Source organism: Erinaceus europaeus, chromosome 13 (genome assembly GCF_950295315.1).
Source record: "Erinaceus europaeus chromosome 13, mEriEur2.1, whole genome shotgun sequence".
Taxonomy (NCBI): domain Eukaryota; kingdom Metazoa; phylum Chordata; class Mammalia; order Eulipotyphla; family Erinaceidae; genus Erinaceus; species Erinaceus europaeus.
In genome coordinates this window covers 46,417,850-46,443,840 of record NC_080174.1, presented here as the reverse complement: position 1 = coordinate 46,443,840, position 25,991 = coordinate 46,417,850, and the positions used below count along the sequence as shown (strand labels likewise).

Genomic DNA, 25,991 nt, shown 5'->3' with positions numbered 1-25,991 from the left:
AGCATATGTACCAGAATGCTCTCTCTCCTCCTTCTCTCTTCCTCTCCCCCACCCCCCCTCTCTAGTAAGTAAATAAATAAATAAATAAAATATTTTAAAAAGGGAAGAGAGTACCTAAGTTTAAACCTTCCCCCAAATAATTTATTTGACTCCCAAATAAATACATTTATGTGAGGCAACTCAAGGGAGTTCATCTAAGGTTAAAAATATTTAACTGAGATTCCACCTGTTTCCTACTGCTTGGGAGAGATTTGCTGTTAGAGAAATATAACATAACTTACTTTCTACAGAGTATCATTCACTATCTTTTATAAGAGAAAAAAATCACCTGAAATAAAATTTACTATGTGATATTAAAGATTAGAACTAGAGCCAATAAACTTGAAAATAGAAATTAGAAACAAACCAATAAAAAGAACAGTGACATTCTGTTGTTACTATTGTTGGTAGGACAGAAGACGGAGTTTAGAAATGTAGGCCTTTTCTGTCCTTAGGCTGTGCAGAGGTGGCATGACGTGATTAAATGAGTACTTTTGCATATTCCTTTACTTGATCTATAGAGCTCTGAGCATAACCCTAGGAATGTAGATGCAAATAAAACCTTTTCATGGCTTAAATAAAATTCACTGAGATGGGGAGTCGGGCTGTAGCGCAGCGGGTTAAGCGCAGGTGGCGCAAAGCACAAGGACCGGCATAAGGATCCCGGTTCGAACCCCGGCTCCCCACCTGCAGGGGCGTCGCTTCACAGGCGGTGAAGCAGGTCTGCAGGTGTCTATCTTTCTCTCCTCCTCTCTGTCTTCCCCTCCTCTCTCCAATTTCTCTCTGTCCTATCCAACAACGACAACAACAATAATAACTACAACAATAAGACAACAAGGGCAACAAAAGGGAATAAATAAATAAATATTTTTAAAAAATTCACTGAGATGAGGCAAGAACTGATAAACTTTGACATGTAAAATGATACTCTTTGTTTCTCCCTCCTCATCTTGACATCTATCATTTACGGGGGCGGGGGGGGGTTAATGGTTTAATAGCACAGTGGTTGAGACAGGGGCACAGTTTCTTATCTTCTCATGTAGTCCCTTTTCTGCCATCATGTGCCAGGCCCCAAATGCCTTCTTCACTGTCTCCCTTCCCCTCCTTCCCCAGAGTCTTTTGCTTTCATGCCGTGAAAATAACTTCTTACTAGTTGGGCTGTTAAGCACTCATGTGACCCTAATGTTTAAGTCCCTTTACTTACCCATGTCTTGTTAACTGCAGCTGTTCAGAAAGTCTTATAGAGCTAAACAGTTGATGAATTAACTTTCAAAAATGTTAAGCTTTCTTTTCCTGCTTGTCCTGTGCGGCGAGATGAGATGAGCACAGCTTAATAGGGTCCTTCTAAGAGTTCTTGGCTTTCTTCTCCTTACAGCAATGTTGTGGAGAAGTGTGTCACTCATGCCTCCCGCACGGAGCGCGCTGTGCTTATTGACGAGGTCTGCACCATGAATGACGGTCCCCACAGTGCCTTATACACCATGATGAAGGATCAGTATGCCAACTATGTGGTCCAGAAGATGATCGATGTGGCAGAGCCTGCCCAGCGGAAGATTGTCATGCATAAGGTGGGTCACGTTGGGCCAGGACCTCAGTCGGTAAAAGTATGTTAGGGCTTGATCCTTTACATTTCTGAGAGGCAAGAGAGAGTGGACGTTGCCTTTTTTGAGAAGTTTGACACTGGACCACCTCATGCTGTTGTCCTTTTTCCATTTACTGGAGTGGCCATTGCTCCTGTGTTTCCCACTCCTTCTATATAAATAATTCACTGTTGTAAAAGTCAGTTTTTGTGAGGAATTTCCCTCTCTGATCATCTGGCAGTGCTTCTGCCCCTCTGTACTGCCCTCTAGGAAATCAGCTTAGCAAACAAACCAATCTTCTTACCCTATTTTCCTCTTGTTCCTCTTATTCACTCATCCCACCACTGAATGGCTGTCTCTTGCCCACTCTGTGTCATGCACCAGCACAGAAATAGCTAAGATTGAGTCCTGCCAGAGAGCATGGGATGGGCAAGAGTGATGGGTCTTTGAGGGGAAGTTTTGCAGAAGGAGGAGTCCAAGTCAGAGAAGAACTTGGATCAGACACCAGAAATCTGAGCTCTGGTAGGCCCATGGCTTCTGGACCAGCCCCAGAACAGATGCACCAGCCCCAGACGCCTCCAGGAGCAAAGGAGATTGTCAGGCAGGTGTGCTGGGCACACCCCAGAGGCCTCCAGGAGCAAAGGAGATTGTCAGGCAGGTGTGCTGCAGCTGTGCTTGTGCTGGTAGTCGGTGCTGGGAGCGAGCAAGCCTCGGGGTGCTGGTGGTCTACACTCTCAGCCCTTGTGTGTGGAGGGGATGGCTCTGGTCTGGCAGTGATGAACCACTTGCCCTCACTGAGAACGAAGTTCGGTAATGAGAATCTTTATTATGGACTCAAGTTCTGAGCCAGACAAGTCACCCATCACCTCCAGTTCCAAAGACAAGGTCGCAGAACACCGCTCTGGTATTGGTGATAGCAGTTGAAGGCTAGGTGAATCCAGAGATCCTAAGCTGTGGCACTCTAGTTTAGATGTGCTTATCCAGATGCTGGTGGAGATGGAGAAAATGTTGGAGTTGTGCAGTGAAAGTCTGCTTGTTAATACCAGAGACACTGCGCCTGCAGCCTCTACTGCAAACCCTCCTGTGAACAGGTTGAGTTCCACAGTATGTACACAAAGACTTACAGTGAGGTGGGCAGACATGATTGCATCGAGTTCTGTTCCAGAGTGTGGTTGAATGTCTCTTCGGATGTGGGGCATGTAGGTTTTCTGACTGGTATTTAGTTAAAGCCCTGAGCCTTTCTATCTAGAAGGAGCCTGGTGTGGGAAGGCTTATGCCAAGAAGAGTGTCCCTGAAGAATCAAGCAGGTCGAGCAGAGCAGGGCAGTAGCGCCAGTGTCACATTCATAGGCCGAATTATTGTGCCCCCGGATGGATAACCTGGAGGAAACGAGATAGCTCAGCCAAGAAATAATGGGGATTTTGGGACTAGAGAGATGTGGACACATTGAATTTAGCAGCTCATTGAGGGAGCTGAGAGAAGAAGAAAATCCTTTCAGCTTTCTCACCACTGGAAATATAGAAAGTAGAAGAAACATTGAAAGTAGAGCTGGTTTTATTTTTCCCCCCTCAGTTAAATTAAGTGGAGTTCGGCCACATTGCACATGCATCCATGTGTGGCTGTTTGATTTGCTTTGTTGTTGGAGAGAGGAGGCATGGAAGGGCTAAGTGACTGGGCTCATCATCCACCCAGTTGTAGGTACAGAGAAGTGAGTGAATTGTCACTTCACTGAAAGGAGAGCTACAAAAATCAAGGGATCCTGAATCTTGGGTTCCACTGGCGAAAGCATAGTCTTCATCGTGAGCCAAAGAACTATGTATATGCTGTTACTGCACCACCACCACCATCGATCGATCTCCTCCTCCTCTTTAAATTTTCTTTCTTTCCTTTTCACATAGAAGTTTATGGAAGCTAGGTTGCACAGCTCAGAATTTGAGTTGTACTACTAATGGTTTTCTACATGGGCTCGTAAGTGAGGTTGTGATAGCACAGATATGTTTCATCTTTGGAGTGTCTAGAGCGAGGCACTCCTTCATTGCTGTGAGGACACAACTAAACTGACTTAAAATATTGCCCATATCAGTGGAGTGTCCCCGTACTGTGGTGAATTTGTCCAGTGTGTGTCTCAGCACACAGGCACAACTTTGGGTGGGGAAATGGGAAGCTGTGGTCCTTCATTGTCACAGGTGTGGAACAGTTGTGGTTGAGCAGTGATTATAAACACGATGTGTTACATCTGTAGCTTAAGAATGTAAAGTCCCATTAGATCCCAGAAAGAGAAATGAGGTTCTAAGGAGAATACACACCGCCATGTCTGGGAAACTTGGGGATCCTCTGTGAGAATCCATCCAGGGAGTAGGAGAACAGAAGAGAAGTTGCAGAGAGAGACTACAAAGTGGAGAGACAGTTCTGAAGAGCAGACTGCTGGCTCCACAGCCTTGTCCTGTCCTTTGACTTTTGGATGAGCGATTTGATTTAACTACTCTGGCTCCATTTGTGGAGAATCTCAACCTCCCAGTGCACACCAACAACTTTCCGTGTTCCTCTGTGAACTAGAGGGCAGGAGCACGCAGTTGGTTTAGGAGAGAGTTTTTGAGCTGCTGTCCTCATCTGATAGGTCACTAGAACCGTCTCTAGAAATGAAGTGCATTGGCTGAACCTGTGAAAGGTCTTGCTTGGAGCTCTTCGTTTTTGTGTGTCAGTCTGTGTCCGGTGGGCACATCGGGATCCTGCTGGCTCAGCCTTCTGACCATCTTAACAAACTATGTTTCCTCCCTAGATTCGGCCCCATATTGCGACTCTTCGCAAGTATACCTATGGCAAGCACATTCTGGCCAAGCTGGAGAAATACTACATGAAGAATGGTGTTGACTTAGGGCCCATCTGTGGTCCTCCTAATGGTATTATCTGAGGCAGTGTTACCCTTGCTCCTTCATTCCCACTGACCTCACAGCCCACTGGTAAATCTAGCCAGCAACCAGACATACTCTAGTACAGAATCTAAAAAAGTTGAATGGTTGCTCCAGGATTACTCTGCTCCAAAAACAAAACAACAACAACAACTACAAAGGATTCTAATCCACAGTTGAAAAGCCTTTGTAAATTTGTTTAATTTTATTACACATAACATGTACTAATTATTTTTTTTAATTGACTAATTGCCCTGTTGTTTTACTGGTGTATAGGATACTTGTACATAAGTAACCAGTGTACATGGGAGGCCACATACTTTGTTCAATGTTGTATCTATATTCCACATGTGTAAACTTTCAGGGTGGTTGGTTTAACAAATATATATATATATATATATATATATATATATATATAAAAGAAAAGGAAAAGGTTTTTAACTCATTTGCCTTGCAGGCAAGTTTTGCAAATAGCTCTTCCCCACCCCTCATTTTAGTAAAAAAAAAACAAAACAAAACAAAAAAAAAGTCAAAATAACAACAACAACAAAACCCTGGGTAATTTGATTTTTAGTTAAATGACACCAAACTGGTATTTAAAAGTTCATATCACACACACACTCACTGAAAATCATTTCAGAGTTGCCAGAGCTTCAGTTTATGAAGCTTCTCAAAAAATGCCTTTTTTGGAGCCTATTTTGCTGAAGACGGCGTGGAGTTTGTTTTGTGAGGGGGTGATGTGAGCACCTAGAATGTCTTTCAAGGCCAGGTGGTGTGATCGTTTACTGCCTACTGGATTTTTTTCTATTACCATTGGAAGGCAAAATCTGATTATTTAGCATGAGAAAAACAAATCCAACTCTGCTTTTGGTCTTGCTTCTATAAATATTTAGTGTATACTTGGTGTAGACTTTGCATATATACAGATTTGTAGTATTTTCTTGTTTTGGTGTCTAATCTGTATCTATAATGTACCCTAGTAGTCAAACATACTTTTGATTGTACAATTGTACATTTGTATACCTGTAATGTAAATGTGGAAAAAGTTTGAATCAACATAAACCCGTTTTTTGGTAAGAAAAGAAAATTAGCCAGCCCTGTGCATTCAGTGTATATTCACACCTTTTATGGTCATAGGCATATAGTGTTGTATATTGTAAATTGTAATTTCAACCAGAAGTAAATTTTTTTTCTTTTGAAGGAATAAATGTTCTTTATACATCCTAGTTAAAGTTTAAAAGAAAAAATTAGCTTGGTTTTGTCACCTAGTCAGTAGCAAGAGCCTTTCTAAATGTTATTCAAGATGATTCAGTTCACACTAGTGTTTTTTTTTAATCCTAAAAAGTAATGTTTTGCTTAATTTTGTGATAGTCAAAAGGACGTGCAAAGTTCAGCCCCTCCCTAGCTTTCCTTACAATCAGAGCCCCTCTCACCTTGTAAAGTGTGAATTGCCCTTCCTTTTTGTACAGAAGATGAACTGTATTTTGCATTTTGTCTACTTGTAAGTGAATGTAACATACTGTCAATTTTCCTTGTTTGAATATAGAATTGTAACACTACACGGTGTACATTTCCAGAGCCTTGTGTATATTTCCAATGAACTTTTTTGCAAGCACACTTGTAACCATATGTGTATAATTAACAAACCTGTGTATGCTTATGCCTGGGCAACTATTTTTTGTAACTCTTGTGTAGATTGTCTCTAAACAATGTGTGATCTTTATTTTGAAAAATACAGAACTTTGGAATCTGAGCTTGTGCTTCACTTTAATTTCCCTCCAATACAGTGTCTCAGAACAACTACTTGTTTGCTTATGTGGGGGTGAGGGGGGCATCAGGACACAGCTGAGTGTGTCAGACTGGCGAGGCTTTCATTTCACCCAAAGACATTATGTTTAGCCTGCCTGGTGCTTTCAGAATAAGACCCATGTTATTCCAAACTTCCAACTTGTGTTGATGATTTTTTTTTTTCCTTTTTCATCTCTGTGGGCCACAAGCCTATACACTGTCCTTGGGGACACTTAAGAAATCCTCCCCCTGGGAGTCGGGCGGTAGCACAGTGGGTTAAGCGCACGTGGCACAAAGTGCAAGGACCGGCATAAGGATCCCGGTTCAATCCCCCAGCTCCCCACTTGCAGAGGAGTTGCTTAACAGGCGATGAAGCAGGTCTGCAGGTGTCTGTCTTTCTCTCCCCCTCTCTGTCTTCTCCTTCTCTCTCCATTTTCTTTGTCCTATCTAACAATAATGACATCAATAACTACGACAATAAGGGCAACAAAAGGGAATAAATAAATATTAAAAAAAAAAAAAACAAGATGTGGTCCAGGGGCCGCGTGGTGGCGCACCTGGTTGAGCGCACATGTTACAATGCACAAGAACTCAGGTTCAAGTCCCCGGTCCCCACCTGCAGGGGGAAAGCTTTGCAAGTGGTGAAGCAGATCTGCAGGTTTCTCTCTGTCTCTCTCCCTATCACCCACTTCCCTCTCGATTTCTGGCTGTCTCTATCCAATAAATAAAGATTAAAAAAAAAGAAGAAGAAATCCTCCCCCTGTGCTTTGGTTCTCTCTAAGTTTTCACTCACACTTGGCTTCAGTAGCATTTGTGAGATTAGATTATATACCACGGTCAACTAATGTCCAATCGTTAACAGTCTCCCAGGTGGGGTAAGTGATTGAGCACCTAACTCTGAAGGCAAGGGCACTGCTAACTAAGCATGTGATTACTGCCCCCTCTGTCTGGGCCTTCCTTTCTTTACACTAGGCAGCCCTGGCTTCTTGGCTTGCTGATTTTGACCACAGATTGGGGGCCTCTTCCACCTGTTAGGAAAATGCCTGCTACCTCTGCCCAAGAATCACCCCTTTACCACAGAGCATCCGCAGAAACTGCTGGTGCTGGCACTTCCAGGATGCACTTGACCAGAGACGCCAGGCAGAATTTTCACTAGCACATGTCTGCACCCTCAAAAGTAGTCGCAGGAGAAATTTGCCACCTTCCAGGGTCAGATTTAGCAGCAAGAGGGAATGAAAAGAAAAGAAGAGGAAAGAGGTAATACAGCCTGTCAGAGTCCTGCCTGGCCTGGCTTTGGTGGCTTTTTTGAGCAGCCCCTCCAGAGACTGCAAGCTGTGTGCACTGCTGCTGGGTATGTGGCAGTCTGGACAGATGGACCAGGCCTCAAGTCAGGGGCCCAGCTCTCACTGTGCACTTGGGTGTTACTTCATCCTTCACCAAATTCTCCACCAGGATTTGGTGAATATTTCATCATATGGGTCTCTTGTGTCCTGCCAAGGTTATTCAGTATTAAGGCTTTTAAAAATTTTTTTTTTTTTTTTAATTAGACCTTGATAGAGACTTGAGTTTCTTTCTCTTCACTTGCCACATATCTTTGTGGTCTTGGGGAGGGCATCTAACTTCTTTATTTTGATTTTTTTTTTTTTTTTTTGCTCTCTTTTGTAAGGTGGAAGTAGTACTATCTTTGAACTGTAGTTCTTCTTCTTCTAGCGTTTGCCCTTCTTCCGTAGCCAGTCAACAGCGTCAGGTTGAGCCTGATGTCAAGTTTCGAGACCTCCTTTGAATCTGGAGAGGTGGCAGTCGTTGACTATGTGGGTCATAGTCTCTCTGTAGCCGCAGGGGCAGTTCGGGTCGTCTCTGGCTCCCCAGCGATGGAACATAGCGGCGCACCGGCCATGGCCTGTTCGATGGCGATTGAGGAGGGCCCAATCATAACGTGCTAGGTCAAAGCCGGGTTGATGCTTGCAGGGGTCTGTGATGAGGTGTTTGTTCTTGACCTCAGCTGACTGCCAACTCTGTTTCCAAGAGTCTGGAACAGAGAAGTTCAGTGTAGGCGTAGGGGACCAGATTGGATGACGAGACGTCAAGCGTTGGACAGGGTGGGCGAAGATATCCACGTATATTGGCAGGTCCGGTCGAGCGTAGACGTGGGAACTGTAGTGTGATGGAGTTAGTAAATATGCCAGGTACTTGGTACTCAGATATTGGGTGTTTTGTTACTTGTTTGTTTTCCCCACCTGTTGGGATTTAGACTGGACTGTGGGGTTTTTCTTCCACTCGGCATGAAGTGAAATGTTTTTTGTCTTCAGGTGGTAACAAGGCATGCTAGCTACTAGGTTAGAAAAGTACTATCAAGGGTGGAGGCAGATAGCATCATGGTTGTGCAAAGAGACTGTCTGAGGCTCCAAAGTCCAGCCAATTTCCCACACCACCATAAGCCACAGCAGAGCAGTGCTCTGGTAAAAAAGAATACTGATTAACTAAAGAAATGAAATACTAACACTGTGGGGCTGGGTGGTGGTGCACCTGGCTGAGTGCATACATTACAATGCACAAGGACCTGGTTTCAAGCCCCCCAGTCTCCATCTGCAAAGAGGAAGCTTAATGGTGGATCAGTCAGAGCTGTAGGTTCTCTCTCCCTCAGTCAGAGCTGTAGGTTCTCTCTCCCTTTATTTTTATTTATTGAATAGGGGCAGTCAGAAAACAAGAGGGTAGGGGGAGATAGACACGTGGAGCCCTGCTTCACTCATGAAGCTGTTCCCCTGCAGTTGGGGACTGGGGGCTTGAACTCGGGTCCCTGTGCATTTTAACATGTGCACTCAACCAGGTGCACTACCACCTGGCCCTCTCTCCCTCTCTATCTCTGCCTTCCCTCTCAATTTCTCCCTGTTTCTATCCGAAATAATGAAATGAAAATATTAGAGAGAGAGAGAAATGAGAGCAATGTAATCCCTTCCGTGCATCTCTCCTCTTCCATGCCCAGATCTCTGTCTTGGAGGCCTGGAAGCTTTACACTAAATAGGGGGTTTGATCAAAACTACCTTGTATTTCCTGGGTGGGAATCTCAGAATAGCCATGCCAAAGATTGTGAGCATTGAATAAGCCTGTGTAGCACTGGCGCAGGATGAGTGGTGCCTTATTTCCCCATTCCCATCACTCAGCCAGTGTGTGCACAGGCCTTGCCTGCTCTTTGCTATGTAAAGAAGCTTAGATTAAGTCAGTTATGAAACTGAGCCTGTGCTGGGGACCCTAAAGAAAAATATTTTCCTTCTTTGTTGCCCTTGTTTTTATCATTGTTGTGATTGTTAATGTTATTGATGTTGTTGCTGGATAGGACAGAGAAATGGAGAAAGGGAAGACAGAGGGGGGAAAGATAGACACCTGCAGACCTGCTTCACCATTTGTAATGTGACCCCTTGCATGTGGGGAGCTGGGGGCTCGAACCAGGATCCTTATGCCAGTCCTTGAGTTTCATACCATGTGCGCTTAACCTGCTGCGCTACAGCCCGACCCCCAACCCTGGAGAGTTTACAAGTTCTTTATATTACAGTCCTCTGAGCCAGGTGGTCACCATCTTACAGGTACAGAAGAAGGGTAGGGGTTCTGATGCAACAGTGGGTCAGATCAACTGGGCCAGTGGGAGAGGAGCTGGGGCAGACCCTCCACTCTGCAGGGTTGAGTTTCTCATCTCAGTGGCTGCCATCACCCATTGCTACTGGGTCTGCCTAAGGGTGTGATGCTCTGGGCTGCCACCAACCAGATGGCAGTATTCTTGGTTCTCTTCCAGTCTTCCAACCTGCCTGCCCCTCCCCACCACAAATTCCTCACATAGTTCAAACAGCCCTGTGTCTGGATACAGTGCTTTATAGTGTGCAGAGCACTCGTGTGTGTGTGTGTGTGTGTGTGTGTGTGTGTGTGTGTGTGTGTGTTTCCTTAGGGAATCTGCTAGTGTAAATGTTCTCAATCTGTTACATAAGATGAGTTTGAAGCCCCAGCCACACCAAGTATGGAATTTATCTCCAGTTTCCTGAGTGCAAGTCCACTGCTCTGTCCATGTCATGTTTTACTCTTGCCAACATCTCCCTTCAGCTCCGGGAATAGCTGTCTAACCTCTTTTTCAGTGGCATTTCAGGAGAAAGGGAAGGCACCGCACCAGAGAGTGAATAAGCGTTTGGGGAGCGGAAGACGGTGACTTCATGTAGTTACAAGCTATCACCACATGAGGGTGCTGCTGCCTAAAGCAAGCTTAAAGGCCTAAGGGCTCAAGATTTCCAGTTCAGGGTTTTATACTTTCCCCTGACTTGAGGGATTCAGGAGTGGAGTGCCACCAGAAGTCTGGCAGCTGCCCAAGACTAAGCTCTTGCTTTCCCCCTTCCTCCCTTCGCAGCTTCTTCTGGGCATAGGGTAGTTCCTCATTCTGACTTGAGATGGTAGGGTATGCTCATCGATTTGGCCCACAGGCTCCAACTTAGCCTTTGAGTCACCTCTGACTTCTTACCTCTTGACTTTTCTGAGCCTGTTTCCCCAGATATCACTTGCATGGTAGTCATGGTGTGTCTCAACAGAGCCAGTATGAGTTCTGTTAAAGACAGAGTATAGGCCCCAAGTGGAGCTACTCATGTGCCAAGTCTCACCGAGAGAGAGAAAGAGGAGAGGAGAGAAGAAACTATAGCGCTAAAGCTTTCTTCAGTGTTTTGTGGCCGGGCTTGAACTTGGGTCTCACATATAGCAAAATAGTCTACTATCCAAGTGAGCTATTGTTGCCAGTCTTGCAACAAACTTTCAAACAATTAAAATCTTAGATTTTTTTTTTTGACTGCGGAGATAACATAGTGGTAGCGAAACCCAGTTCCATGCTTGAGGCTCAGAGGTCCCAGATTTACCGCCTGGCATCAGTGCTTTGCTCTTGCTCTCATTTAAGTAAATCAATAAAGGTCTGGATGGTGACACACCTGGTAGAATGTACATATTACTATGTGCAAGGACCATGGTTCAAGCCTCCTAGTCCCCACCTACAAGGAGGAAGTTTCATGAATGGTGGGGCAATGCCACAGGTCTCTCTCCCCTTTCCCTCTCAAGTGTTCTGTCTCAATGCAATAAATTTTTTTAAATGTTTAAAAAAAAAGAAGCTTAATTTTAAAAATTGTGATCAATAGCTTTGCAGAAAGCTGCCTGCTGCCTGTCCTGTGCTAGCTCACCCCACTCTGCCAGCTGCTTGGTTCTAGGTCTCTGGGGAACATGCAGGGCATTCTGGGACCCCTGTGTGGAGACTTGCCTGGGTGGACGAGGCTGGATGGGGGATTTATTTCTGGGTCTTTTAGTCTCGCAATCCCAGAGGAGCAGTTTCTAGCCACCTACTCAAGCCTGGACTAGTCTAGGCAAGGAAGATGTGAAAATAGGTGTCAACAGAGTCAGTTCTGTGGGTTTTCTCTGAGTAGCTTGCCCTCCCCTTTACAGTCTCTCCTCAGGTGCCTACTCTGTACCCTGCACCGGGGCCACCTGCATGGCCTAGGCTTTCCCCCCTCCCCAGCTATGCTGCATTCACAGATGAGGAGTCTGGGGCCCCAGGGGAGGAAAGAGGCTTGCTGGGGGCATCACACAAGAGATGAAAGACAGGTCAGGGAGCCCTTGTTTACTGTCCCCTTGCAAACTGGATGTGTGGGCTTCCTCTGCATTTGCACCTCTATCTGAAGAGGACCCAGCAACTCCAGGGAGAGTGTGAGCACTGCTTCTAAGACTCTCCAAGATGAAAGAAAACCAGACAATAGGCTCATACAGGAGACTGATCCTGGGCATTTAAATTCCATGGCACCCTGCCCCTCAGTGTCCCTCCTCCTCCCAGGTTACTTTCCTTCACTTCCTGTTTAGCTTGTCAATCAGCTGGGCTGCTCTAGTGTCAGGATGAGGTGAGAAAAGCCTTTTAAAGTTTCTTCCAGGAAAATGACTCCAAGTGTGCACTTTAGTCTCAGGCAGAGAGGAGCAGGGCTGGGAGGGGAGCAGGATATACGGGCGGCTTCTGGGCATCACTGCTCCATCCTAGCTGTCTTGATGTTTACTCCTCCCTCCTCTCCTCTTGTGAAAGCCAGACCCAGGCAGAAGCCCCTGTCCCCAGAGTCACTTCCTCGTCCTGTGACCTCGGAATGCCTGCCCGAATGGGCTGATTCCACACAGGGATGCAGGGAGAGCAAATGGGCTCTACCAATTCCAGTGAACAGACAGGCACTTGGTCTAAAAGAAGTGGGTGAGCCAGAGAAGATCCCTAGGGTGTAGACAAATGCCAATATTTGAGTCAATGACCCCCCCCCCTTTTTTTAACTCCATTGACTTTTTAAAAAGTTTTTTTTCTTTTTAATTTAGTTATCTATTTATTATTTGATAGGACACAAAGAGAAATTGAGAGGAGAAGAGAAAAATAGTGAGGGAGAGAAAGAGACACACTTGCAGCACTGCCTCATGGCTTGTGAAGCTTCTCCCCCGCATGTGGGGACTGGGAGATTGAATCAGGATTCTTGTGAATGGTAACATGTGCATTCAACCAGATGCAACACTGCCTGGATCCTATTTATTTTTTACTTGATTTTAAAATTTTCCCCCTTTATTGGGGGATTAATGTTTTACATTCTACAGTAAATACAATAGTTTGTACATGCATAACTTTCTCAGTTTTCCACGTAACAATACAACCCCCACTAGGTCCTCTGTCACCCTTTTCTGGGACCTGTACTCTCCCTGCACCCATCTGATTTTTTTTTTTTTTTTTTTACCAGAGAGCACTGCTCAACTCTGCCTTATGGTGGTGCTGGGGATTGAATCTGGGACCTTGAATCCTCAGGCATGAAACTCTTTTGCATACCATTATACTATCTCCCCAGTCCTATTTATTTATTTTCAACATTTATTTATCTTCAACAAAGAGGGAGAGACACAGAGGGTGAACCAGGGCATCTGGTTCACCAGGATACTCTGGTGTATCCGATGCCAAGGATCGAACTCTTGCAAGTTGTTGCACTGGCCACTGCCCAACATCCCATGCTACTTCTTCCTGGGTCTCAGGCTTTGCCCATGTGAAATGGGCTGATGAAATATGCCAGTGGGGAAGACAATCAGGCTCCCATTCTCTGTCCATTCTTGGTCCTGGTGATTAAGCACCCAGATTCTCTGCCCCCATACTTGATACAGAAGCTGGAGTTCAAGGCACCTTGCATCCCTTCTTCCTGGGGGCAGGGGATGGGAGCTCAGTTTCACTATGGCAGCTTCAGAGCACTCAGTCTCCAGGGGCTGTCAGTCCAGGCTGAGTGGAGATACCACCACCACCACCACCACCAACAACAACAACACCATGATGCTTTTCCAAACTCCCTCCAGGACTCCTGAACCTGAGTCTGCAGCCCTGCTGATTATGTCATGGACTTCAGCTCAGGGGCAAACTCACTGCCAAACAAGGATGCTCTAGCCATGTGCCAGACCCATGCTCTTGCCTTGGGTTTTGTGGTAGTTCCTTAAATGTGAACACTGACAGGACCTCTGGGTCACCCCATCCAAACAGTAACACTTTACAGATGTGGGAGTGGAGGCCCCGGGGTGTCGGGGGAGCTGCCATAACCCCTTGACCAGCCAGTGGCAGACTCACTGCTGAGTTGTTACAGTCTTAGAGGAAGTATAATAACTAGAATAAGGGAAGTGGCCCTGAGGTGGTGACTAGAGCTATGGACATAAAAACATGTGGTCCTGAGTTCCATGCCTGGTATCGGATGTTCCAGCGTGATGCCTTCTCTCTCTCTCTCAAAGTATTATATTTATGTATTTACTGAATAGAGACAGAGAGTAATAGAAGGGAAAAGGAGGATAGAGAGGGGAAGAGAGAGAGAGAGAGAGAGACTGATTCCCCTCATCCACATTCCCTGGGCCACTCCCCTCCCTCAAAACCAGCCTTGTTCCCTTGCCCCAGGACCATTTGTCTGTCCAGCCTCTGACTTCCCTCCTCTGTCCCTCCCACCCTGCCTGCTCTTTGGACTCTCCTATCTGTAAATTCCCAGCTCACAAATCTAGGAGAGGTTAGGGTTCAAATTTTGGCCCATGCCTGGCAGTGAGGCAGAACTGCGGCCCACTACCTGGTGCTGCAGCGAGCCACATTCTGGGATGCCAGTATTGGTGTGAAGGCTGGAAGCTTTATAGTTGTCGGAAGCTGTAATAGGAGGGACAGCAAGTCCCTCCAGCCAGTCTGATTCTCCAGAAAATCAGCTTTTATACAGGTAGGGTTGGGGAGCCGGAGGAGTGTGCAGGGAGGGGCCCAAGGCCTCCTTGGGTTGTGGTTCCTCAAACTTCCTCCTGGATCAGAATGTATAGTGGTTTTAACTCTTTGCTGTTTCCAAAGGACAGGAACTGGGTGGAGGTGTTTGCTTCTTTTGTTTCTGAGTTGTTTCTTCAGATTAATTGTTACTTTGCAGAATGTCAGGTGGCAGAGCATGGGTAGTCAGCATCAAGCTCCCCATCCCTTGCTCCAGGGTCACACTGGAGAGAAACAACCTTGTCCCTTTGGGGAACCATTTCAGCTGCTGTGTGCCTGGAGGTGTCACCCTCCCTCCACCTTGAAAGGATTGTCTTGGGTATACACACACACACACACACACACACACACACACACACACACACACATGGGTCAGCTCACTGGATGCCTTGTGGGACCCTCACACAGGCTAGGACCCCTGGAGGCCAAGCCTTTCCACTACCCATCCTGGCCCTCCTTGCTGGTTCCACAGACTACCGGAACCCTGAGTCCCCAACTCCCCCTTTGGTTCTAAATCAAGAATCCTCTTGTCAGAACCCTGTTTCAGTCACTGCCCAGTCTCCTGGCAAGTCTGCAGGTGGTGAGGGGTGTGGTAGTGAAGGGCTGGGCAGCACCTGCTCTGGAGCACTGTGTGTGCTCAGCCACAACAAGCCCCACCAGCACCCAAAGTGCTTCTGTGCCTGCAGGGTGCTCAGAGGCCTAATTTGCCATCTCAGTATCCCGGCAGAATGCCCCAGGGGCTCAGAGCCTACTTTCCTCTCCATCCACTCCCCCGCTGGAGAATAGAGTCAAGGTGGGTCCCACAGGCTGCTCACCGCACTTAGGGGAGGTGTGGGTGTGCAAAAGAGGGGGGGGGGAGATAAGAGGCTCTTTGGATTTTTTTTTTCATTTTTTTAGGGGCCGGGTGGTAGTGCACCAGGTTTAGCACACATCACTATGCAAAAGAACCCAGGTTCAAGCACCTGGTCCCCATTTGTAGGAGGGAAGCTTTATGAACAGTGAAGCAGTGCTGCAGGGGCTTCTCTGTCTCCTTCTCTGTCTCCCCCTTCTCTTGATTTTTCTGTGTCCTAAAAATAAAGTTGAAAGAAAAAAAATGAAAATGAAATGAAATGGAGTGAAAATAGTCACCAGGAGTGGTGGATTTATCAACGTTCAACAGTAACTCTGGTGGCAATAAGGATATCCTATCCTATCCTATCCTATCCTATCCTATCCTATCCTATCCTATCATCTCATCCTATCCTATCCTATCCTATCCTCTCATCTCATCCTATCCTATCCTCTTATTGATTTATTTTACTGAAGCACTGATCAGCTTGGCTTATGGTGGTACTGGGCGTTAGATCTTGGACCTTAGACCTAGAGCCTCAGGTATGAAAGGGAGTCAGGAAGACCCCCACAGAGGCAGCCTGTGGCCCAGCCCATGGGAGCTGCGCTTGGAGGGGGCAGCAGCAGATGTGGGTGGGGGTGGAGGTGACAGGGGTCCAGAACATTCGAGAATGTGGCTGGAAGGCACAGGTATGTGTGCAGTGTGTGCTGGAGGGCAGGGAATGGTGCATCTGTACACCCCAAAATAACTGAAGGGGGAAGGGGTGTAGGCATAGGATGTAACCCTCAAGGGACTTGCTCAGTTCTGGCTGTGACTATCTTAGGGCAGCAGCAGGTGGCGCTCCTGGGCTTAGTCCAGAGCCTCCCCTCCACCCCAGTTCGGGTGGTGATGGTGGGGGTGGGGGGTGGAGGGCAGGGAAGAGGGGTTGCTGCTTCTGAAGTCTCAGGATAAATGGGCACCTCTGTACATGGACCATGCTTACCATCCAGCATGTGTGTGAACACTGTCCACTGGTCTCCTCCACAGCTAGCCTTCTGAGCTTTGCATACCTCCCAAGACGGAAAGCTCACTCCCTGTCAGAGTAACTGATGTCTGACATCTGGCATCTTACAGTCCCGCAACATGTTGGTCCACACTCTGCCCTGTGGGAGGTCTGCTGCGGATGCAGTGTGTTCCCTAGGCCTGTGGCAGTCCCTCCAACAGGTGACCATATCCCCACATCCAGGACTCTTTCTTCACAAGCATCACCCCAGTCAGCTTTCTTAAAAAAAATAAAATTACCAGAGCACTGCTCAGCTCTGGCTTATGGTGGTGTGGGAAATTGAACCTGGGACTTTGGAGCCTCAGTCATTAAAGTCTTTTTGCATAGTCAGTATATATCCCCCAGCCCCTACCCTGCAAGACATCTTTTGAATCACTAACCCAATAGCAAGGCAAATTCTTTAAACCATCTCATCTAGCACTTGGCCTTGGGCCTCAGACAACACAAACATTTAACTTCTTTTTAGAGAATGAATGAGCCCTGTACTGTCATCACCTCCTGCTTCTAGTTAGGTAACTGAGGCTCAGAGAATTAAAGCTACTCCTTCAGTGTCACACAGCTCCTTACTGGCAGAACTGAGAGGTGAACTCAGATAATGTCTGCTTAATCCAACAGTCCTGATGTCAGCTCCCTTTTCCTTGGGGTTACTCCTGATTTTGGTGTGTGGACACAGGAGGGGGCGGGTGGTGTAACCCGAGGGCAAAGATTTCAGCCTGCCACAGTCAGCCAGTGAGTTCTCCTATCTGGGGCTGCTCTCAACGAGGAAGTGAAGGTACTAAGGGCAGCACCTACTCCATACTGGGTTGCCCAGGGGATGGAGTGAGATAACCTCTTGGCACCACGTCTGGAACGTGGTCAGGGTTAGGCAACATTTACTCCCTCCTCCAAGAAAACACCAGTATGTAGGGGTGGGGGCTCAGATGTGGGGGACACCTGTCCACTGATTCTCAGCACCCACCCTGGGCTATAGCTAGGCACATGCCTTCCCCTTTGGAGCTTCTCTTTCTGTGTGTGTGTGTCCTGAATATATGCAGGGTGTGGAAAGGCCACAGGGATACTGCACAATGGCCACACAAAGCACCCCCCCACACACACACACAAACTTTCTATACCACTGAACATCCGGATGGAGGGGGTCGCTATCTCACTGTGGTGGTGGGGGTCTGTGAGAGTTGGGGCTGCCTAAGATCATACATCTAGTGGGGAATTGGGAAGGGGGATGGCAGGGTTGCTTTCCAGGTCTGCACAGCTTCTCCTCAGCAGATTCAGCCCCAGGGCCCAGAGGTCAACATCCCTCCTGCTGTCTCTTGTGGAAGTCAGGCCCAGAGAGGGTCTTACAGCCCCTCAGGATCTGCAGACATCACGCTCCCACTCCATTCCCTCACCTCCTGACTCCGGTGGCTTCTGGCCCATTCTGTCGCCTGACTGGGCAGGTGGGGGTTGGGGTGTGTGTAGGGGGGTGATGAGAATTCTGGATGTTGAGAACAAGCCCTAGAAGGGGACACTGTTAATGATCTCACAAGTGCCACCCATCTACTCCGATCCGCCAAAGTGTGGGCCCTCTCCTCGCTACCCGGCCCCCGACCCCGGATTCCCACGCGAGGTCCCAGGCTTCCAATCAAGCCTTCCGAGGAGGCACATTCTGCAGGGTCCCGGCTCCGCAGCCCACCTGCCCTGGCTGCGCGCCCAGGCCTGGGGGAGGCAGTGGGGGCCGCCCGGGCGGCTGGGGGGTCCTGAGCCCGCCCCGCCCTCCTCACGCCCCGCCCGCGCTGGGGGCGGCCCGGCGGCGGCGCACGCTTCCTGCGGGCGCGGCAGCTGTGGGCGCGGAGCTTCGCGGCGAGCGCGGCCGCCGACCGGGAGCGGGAGCCGGGAGCCAGAGCAGAGCACCGCGCCGCCGCCGCCGCCCGCCCGCCCGCAGCCTCTTAACAAAGGCTCCCGCCGCCGCCGCCATGAAGCCAGGGCCACCGCACCGCGCCGGGGCCGCCCACGGGGCAGGAGCCGGGACAGGGGCCGCGGCCGGGCCCGGGGCCCGAGGGCTGCTGCTGCCGCCGCTGTTGCTGCTACTGCTGGCGGGGCGAGCCGCGGGGGTGAGTGTCGCCCTTCGGGGTCCCCCCCAACCAGCTCTCCCGGGACCCGGCTGCACCCCGGCCCCTCCCCCACCACCTCGCGCCCCCGAGCGCCCCCCCTGGCTGGCAAGCGTGGGGGGAGGCCGCCCCCACCCGGGTTTGCCGCCTTTTGGGGGGGCTCGTTTTCTCTTCCCCTGGGAACCCCTCCCCCGACGGAGACCCGGGCGGGAACCGAGCGCGGGGCGCCGGGCTGCGCCCCTGCCCGGTGGCTGGAGCATCTGTCTCTTTCGGCGCGGGGGGCGCCCCGACCTGCAGGAGCCCGCCTGGCGGTGGGACTGGCTGCGGGCTGGGGGTCCCGGGGCGCAGGGACCCGGTTGGGTGTGTCTTGGGTTCCGAGTGAGCGTGGCTTTGGCTTCGTGGGTGTGCCCAGTCCGCGGCCAGTTTGGGGGAATCAGACGCACCCCCCCCCCCGGCCCTCCCAGCCAGAGGGTGGGCGTTTCAGTCCTTCTAGGGTCGGTGGGCCCCGAGAAGGGGAGGGGCGGAGGGTGACCTGTGTGAAGGTGACCCGAGGGGGTGCATGAGGGTGACCCTGCGTGTGCCCACCTCTGTGGAGGATGCCAGGGCCTGGGGGTGTGTACTGTCAGGGCTGAGGGGGAGGACGTGCTTCCCTCATGGGTGGGTGCCTCATGCCCTCCCTGTGTGTGTGAGAGCCCCCATTGTGCAGGAGGTGCTGGGTGGCTGCTGGCTGCGGTGGTGCGTGCCTGCAGGGGTGAGTGTGTGGGAGAGACCTCTGGTGGGCGTGTGCTCAGACCCCAGAGTGCGAGGGGAGGGGTAGGGGGGATGCGGCTGCAGGTGCCTCTCTGACCCTGTGCATGGGGCACACGCCTGGGGAGAGCGCATGTGTGCAGAGAGGCCTGAGTGTGTGGACGAGGTGACCGCAGAGTGTCTCTTTGAGCGACCGCCACAGCAGTGGGGATGAGCAGGAGGAAGTGGGCAGGCAGGGAGAACCAGGAGTGAGGTGAGTTGGAGGTTGGGTCCAAGAGCATACCTGTAGACCCCACCCCCCCCCCCACCTGCTGACAGGAGCCAGACCTCAGGCAGCCCCCCCAGTACTGCCCTGACCCTGCAGGTCTCTTCACACCTCCCCCAGCCTGGGAGGGGGAGACAGGCTGTTCCCCACCTTTCTCACCTTGGAGTCTGGGAGGGAAGATGAAGTGTGTGGGGTGTCAGGTGGACGCTGGGAAGGAAAGAAGGACACTCAGCTATCCTCTTTCTCTTAGCTAAACTTGTTGGAAATGGAAAGGCCTTAGCTTCAAATCCCGCCCACACCTCTGATTTGTGGTGTGAAGCTGGGCAAGGTCTCTCACCTCTTGAGGTCTCCACTCCCCCTCTGGGATGGGAGTGAATGACAACCTCTTCTGAGAATAGGTGACACTCAGTGAGTGTCCACTGTACAGGCACATGAAAGGTGCAGTACAAAGTGCTGTAGACCCAGAGGCTGGCAGGGACCCTAAGCTAGTCACACCCACCAAACAACTGCTCCCTCCTTCATGTAATGACACTGAGTCCCCCATACTAGTAACCCACACCCTGAGGGGGTGAAAGTGTCCAGCACATAGTAGGGCCACAGTAAGGCAGGTCCCCCTGGGCCTGAGGCTGAGGACCAGTGGGTATGGTTCAGACCCTGTACTGGCTGGCAGCCCCCTTCGGCTGAGTCTTTAGGTTGGGCTTGCCTTAGAGGAGAGAAGGGGCAGGGCTTCTGGGAGGGGTGGGTAGGGCAGCCCATTGAGGAGGAGTATCACCTTATCTGGCCTGGGGAGCAAAGGATGATAGCTGCTGCCCACTTGCTATCCCATCGGGCAGTGCCTGTAGCAGCAGGAGGACTGAGGTTTGACCAGAAGAGCCAGGATGGGGAGGGAGGGGTTCCCTAAGGCCATCCCTGAGACAGTCACCTTAGTCACCACCCAGAAGGGCTTGGAGTGTGGGGAGTCTGGGAATCTTAGGTTGGAAAGGTTCTTTTAGAAGCCATTGTCTATGAAGGGTTTATAGACATCAGTCTTGTTTGACTCTTCTGGGCGATGGGAGTTCACTCCCCCCCCCCCCAACACACGGGTGGTCCTGACTTTCCAGAGCAAGACTGTCTTCTTCTCAGAAATGAAAACTTGGGGACCCAGAGACTATTCATAGCAAGGAATATGGACGTAAGGACATCACAGATGTCTGCTGCCTATTAACCTCCAGGGTGGCTGGGGCTCCAGGGACAGACATCTTTGACTTTGGCAGAGGTATTTGTACTTGCTCATCTGTAAAATGGGGACAGGGACCGTGCCCACCTCACAGGAATGTTGGAATGGGAAAACAAGCTCCTCAGGTAGCCTGAGTGAGCTCTCCTATTAGGCTCTCTGAAAGGAGAACGTGGTAGGAGTGAGCCTGAAGAGGTAATGGAGGGCTTACTGGAGGAGGAGGGTTTGCACTTAGTGACACTGAAGAGTGCTGTTGTTTGCCCTCCCTTTGGCTTTCTTATCTATCAGCTACAGACAAACATTTAACTTCCAGGAACGTAATGGGGTTGGGGTGTGACAGTACCCTCAAGACAGCTGGAATTGGGACCTGGTGCCTTCTGTTCTCCCCACCCTCCAACCTATGGTTTGCTGTGCTTACTGGTCTCTCTGCATTGGGGGTTTGATGTGGAGAAAAAGCACTTGGGTGGCCCCTCCCACCTCACTGACTGGGGTCTTGAAGGGAGCCACCCCCAGAAGTCAGGCCCTGTCCCTCCCACTGGAGCTGGGACCAGGGGTGGATCAGAGACCAGGGACCAGGGACTGCAGAAGGATTCCTGAAGGCCCAGAGTGGAGGCAGCAGAGGAAGGGAGGAAGCAGCAAGGCCCCTACACCTGGCAGCGATTGAGGACATGGCTAGGGAGGCCATCTGCACCCTTGTTGACATCACAAAGCCAGCAGCTCATGAACACGCAGTATGTGTTGGTCCAATTCATCTCTAAATGAGGTGAGGAATTACTGGAACCTTCATTTTGCAGAAGAGGATAGCAGGGCACAGAGAGGTTGGACAACTCATTCAGGGACACACAGCTGGCAAGTGGCAGAGCTGGAGTGAATCAGGGTCTGGTGGCCTAGTGGGGCTGAGCCAGTCTTAATCCACCCTTTCTCATTGTGTGATCTTGGGCAAGTTACTTCAGTTCTCTGGGGCCACTCGCACTTCTGCCCATATTACCTGTCCCAGAGGTGTCCTTGTCTTCCCTTGTTCCTTTCTACCCTGCCCTTGGGGGCAGGAGTGAGGGGCAGGGTGCTGCCACTTATTGCAGCTGGGTCTAGGGCTGGGGCTGGGGCTGGGGTTACTGTACAGTGGACAGTAGGACAGAGAGGGATTGAGAGGAGGGGGAGATAGGGAGACAGAGATACCTACAGTATTATTCATCACTCATGAAGTTTCCTCCTGCAGGTGAGGACCAGGGGCTTGAACTTAGGTCCCTTTGCATGGTAATATGTGTGCTCAACTGGATGCTCCACAGCCTAGCACCACCCTCCTCTTTTCGTTTTTTAATAGAATTGAGGGCCTCTTTTTTATTTTTATTTAAAAAATTTTTTAATATTTATTTATTTTCCCTTTTATTGCTTTTGTTGTTTTTTATCATTGTAATTGATGTCATCATTGTTGGATAGGACAGACAGAAATGGAGAGAGGAGGGGAAGACAGAGAGGGGGAGAGAAAGACACCTGCAGACCTGCTTCACCATCTGTGAATAGACTCCCCTGCAGGTGGGGAGCCAGGGGCTTGAACTGGGATCTTTACGCAGGTCCTTGCACTTGGCGCCATGTGTGCTTAACCCACTGCGCTACCGCCCGACTCCCCTCTTTTTTAATTAAGGATGAGAGACAGACAGACAGACAGACACAGACTGACTCTAGCTTTGCCCTGGTCTCACTGTACTTCCCCTGGGGTGCTGGGCCTCAGACCTGAGCTTGCTTGTGACAAGGCCTGCATCCTACCCAGTGAGTCATTACTTTGACCCAAGAGGTCCCAGGTTTGATCCCCAGAAGCACCACTGACAGGAGCTGAACAGTGCCGAAGGGCTGTCAGTGGGCTGAAAGGCTGCACACTGAGTGACCCCAGTTTTGAGACTCACTCTACATGGGATCCAGGCCAGGATCTGATCCCTTCTGATCTTACAAAGGCACCACGAGGAGCCACATTGATGTTGGGCTGTCCTAGGCCTCACCAGAACCAAGGTTCTCTCTGGCCTGTGACTAGGGCTTAGTGGGGAGGGGGTGGGGGATGGAAGGGTCACACAGCAGTCAGGAGAAGTGTCAGAATGCTTTTTTAAAAAGATATTATTTATTAATGATAAAGTGGGAGGAGAGAGACAAAGAACCAGCCATCACTCTGGTATATGTGCTGCCGGGGATTGAACTCAGGACCTCACACTTGAGAGTCCAATGCCTTATCCACTGTGCCATCTCTTGGACCACTCAGAATGCTTTCTTCACAGACTGTGAGTTCCCCATGGCAGACTCTGTGGCTCCCTTGTACTTCACTGAACCCCTTGGGCCAACTTTGTGCCCATCCCAGAATTGGATGGTTTGAACAAGTGAGTGAGTGAATGAAGGGAGTTCCAAAAGAAGTCAGGATTAGAAACTTTGGATGCCTTACTCTGCCTTATGGAGGTGGGTGGGGGACAGTGAGGCATGTGCCCGTGGCCTGGGTGGCGCCAGGGGTTGCACGGGACGGGTCTGTGGTCTGAGTGTCCAGGCGTGGCCACCGCTGTGTCTGGGAGGGACAGCACTGTGGCTCTGGGCTCCAGTCCAGCTGCCCAGAGCCTGTGATTTTGTGTCTAGGGGTGGGGGCTCGGAGGCCAGAACCAAAGTTGCCTGAGGGCCCTGCTTTCTGTTCTCCCATAGCTTGGCCTAGCAGTCGGCATGGGTGGGGCTGGCTCAAGAACACCTGGCCCTGCCAGGCCTCTGTCCTATACACTGTCCCTCCTCATCAGGCCTGTGCCCAGTAAATAGTTGTTGTCTGGCCCCACCCCTTTGCCTTGACTCCTGCCTCCCAGGATTCCAGGAGGCAAGCTGGCCTTCACTTCCGGCCCACTCCAGAGCAGGCCCTGGCCAGAGGGGTGGCTGCCCCCTCCCCCACTGACCAGTCCTTGTGCACAATCCCAGTGCCAAACAGGAAGCTGTGATTACAGGGGGAGTCTGAGTAGCCATGGCTGAGGGCCCAGCTAGGGGTGGGGCCGGGAACAGCCCCTCCCCTAGTGGACTGCTTTGGGGGGCAGACAGGGAACCTCTGGTGCTGGCCCTCCAGTGCTGGCCCTCCATGCCAGGTGCAGAGGGCACTTACCCAGTTCTGCCTTATCACACCTGGGTGCCCACTGGGCCTTAGTGCTTTGCCAGGCTGGGAGTCTCCCAGCATGAGGGTATAGCAAGAGGCAGCAGAGGTAACAGGGGCTCCAGGACCTGTGGGCCCAGGGTTGGAGTCCTGGCCTGCCGCTTTTCTTGCGGTGTGACCTCAGCAAGCTCACTTAACGTGAGCCTCAGTGTCTCCTTGGCCATGAGCTGAGAGTGCCTCTACCTCTGAGTTGTTCAGGAATGAACACCAGGCAGCAATCAAGGGTTGCTCCAGCAGCTAGTTGGTTTCTTCGACTTTATCCGCTTGGGTTTTGCTTCTTTCCTGTCCCTCTCTTGGTCTAACTGAGGAAATTGCTTTGGGGATGGGGTGTGGGTGTGTGCAGAGCGCAAGGCCATGGATAGATGATCCAAAGCTGTCCTCTGGGTGGGGGCTGAGACTGCCCAGAGAGGGAGAGCGTGGGTTGGGACTCACACAGGCCAGAGTGGGGGCAGCCCTTTCTGTGTCCCAGGAGCTGAGCTTGCAGGGGCTGTGGTTCAGACTGGGGGTGGAGGGTTGCCCTTGTTCTCAGGGGCTCCCCAGTCCCTCCTGGTCCTGGAACCCCAGTGAGATAGTGCTCTGTGGAGACATCATGTTTTCCATCTCCCACCCCAGTGGGGAGCGTATTGCTGAGGACCTTCATCACAGCCCTGCTTTATAGTGGTTGGGTCCTGATGTTTGGGGAGGGCCTGAGGAGATGGCCAACCCACTGCCTGTGGGTGGGGATCCTGAGCCAGAACTGAGGCTTGTAGCTGGCTGTTAGCCTCAGGTGTGCTCATGAAGCCTCTCTGGCAACTGGTGGCCTTCCCCATGTTGAAACAAAGGTGGCTCTGAGATGCTGTTATGAGAGCTCATAGGCCCAGGCCTCTATCTCACCTCTTCCCCAGCAAGCCCAGGACCACCTGGCTTGTCCACCTGGGGGGACCGGGGCTGCAGTCATTCCTCCAGGATGCTATCTACCCTATGGCTCACCTTGTCCTCGTCCTACTTCTGGGCTGGGCCACGAGTTAGCTTCTTGGGTCAGCCTCAGCCTGAGCTCTCTTAGAGAGCTTCCTGCAACCCTGCCCTGTCAGGAAGCCTCCCCTGCACCCCAATCCTGCCCCACTCCCAGCTCTGCTCACCAGCCCAGACTTTAATAAGGGTAATTTAGAATCAATCACCAGCGGGATATGGGAAATCTAATTGCAGCAAATTGATTGCCAATTCTATTGCAGGCACCGGGGGGCTGCGGGTGGCTCATTAGGTCTGTCCCCCTCCCTAGATGGGATGGGGGGCTGTGTGGGGACCGGGCTGGGGGGCTGCTATACTGGGTGCAGGGGGAAGATACCTCTGCTTCTTGGGATACTCAGTGGAGCCCATATGCTGCCACCCTCTCCAGGGTGCAGCACTAGGTGTGGGTGTCCACACAGACTTGCTGCCACCCCCTTGGAGCCAGGCTGCCATTGCAGTTGGGCTGTGGTGTCTGCCACTGAATGCTACCGGTGCTCTGCTGTCAAGATGCTCCTTGTTCTGGGGAGACAGACAAGAATGACAATGCTAAGGACGTACACTGTGTACTGGCATGTGCTCAGTGGATGCCAGGCTAGGGCTCACTTCTCACACGCACTGTGTGGCAGTGCTTGCTTCCTTGTCTTCTGGATGGAGATGGGCTCTGAGAGGTGCAGCACTATCCCCAGGACTGCCATTGGCAGACAGCTGGATTCTGTGCTGCCCATGGCCCAGGATGCCATGCTGGTCAAGGGCATCAGGCTGAGGGCTCACAGGACTAGCCCGAGAGGGGTCAGGCTTATTTATTTATTTATTTATTTTTACCTCCAGGGTTATCGCTGAGGCTTGGTGCCTGCACTGTGCTTCCACTGCTCCTGCAGCCATTTTTGTAATTTTTTGCAAAGGACAGAGCGAAACTGAGAGGGAGAGAGAAAGAGAGACACCTGCAGACCTGCTCATTGCTTGTGAAGTGACCCCCCCCCCCCCCGCAGGTGGGGAGCTGGGGGCTCAGCCTGTGATCCTTGAGTGGGTACTTGTGCTTCATACTATGTGCACTTAACCTG

General features: G+C 50.5%; 2 protein-coding genes and 1 non-coding gene across 21 annotated transcripts in view; all 3 read left to right on the top strand.

Annotated features, from left to right (window-relative positions):
* PUM1 (pumilio RNA binding family member 1) overlaps nucleotides 1-6,281 on the top strand; it is a 126,122-nt gene extending 119,841 nt beyond the window's left edge. For all 19 annotated transcript variants that reach the window (XM_060205724.1, XM_060205720.1, XM_016187868.2 and 16 more), the window contains 2 exons: nucleotides 1,415-1,607; nucleotides 4,399-6,281. In XM_060205724.1, the coding sequence (XP_060061707.1) occupies nucleotides 1,415-1,607; nucleotides 4,399-4,530 (325 nt within the window). In that variant the 3' untranslated portion in view covers nucleotides 4,531-6,281. The remainder of the gene's footprint in view (nucleotides 1-1,414; nucleotides 1,608-4,398) is intronic.
* On the top strand, nucleotides 2,386-2,470 carry LOC132532551 (small nucleolar RNA SNORD103/SNORD85). The gene has a single exon (XR_009544491.1). It is a non-coding gene; the product is annotated as a small nucleolar RNA SNORD103/SNORD85 (small nucleolar RNA).
* Nucleotides 6,282-18,279: 11,998 nt separating the features above from the next.
* Nucleotides 18,280-25,991, top strand: part of SDC3 (syndecan 3) — a 43,174-nt gene continuing 35,462 nt past the window's right edge. Inside the window, exon 1 of the mRNA XM_007522449.3 lies at nucleotides 18,280-18,561. Coding sequence (XP_007522511.2) covers nucleotides 18,424-18,561 — 138 coding nt within the window. The 5' untranslated portion in view covers nucleotides 18,280-18,423. The remainder of the gene's footprint in view (nucleotides 18,562-25,991) is intronic.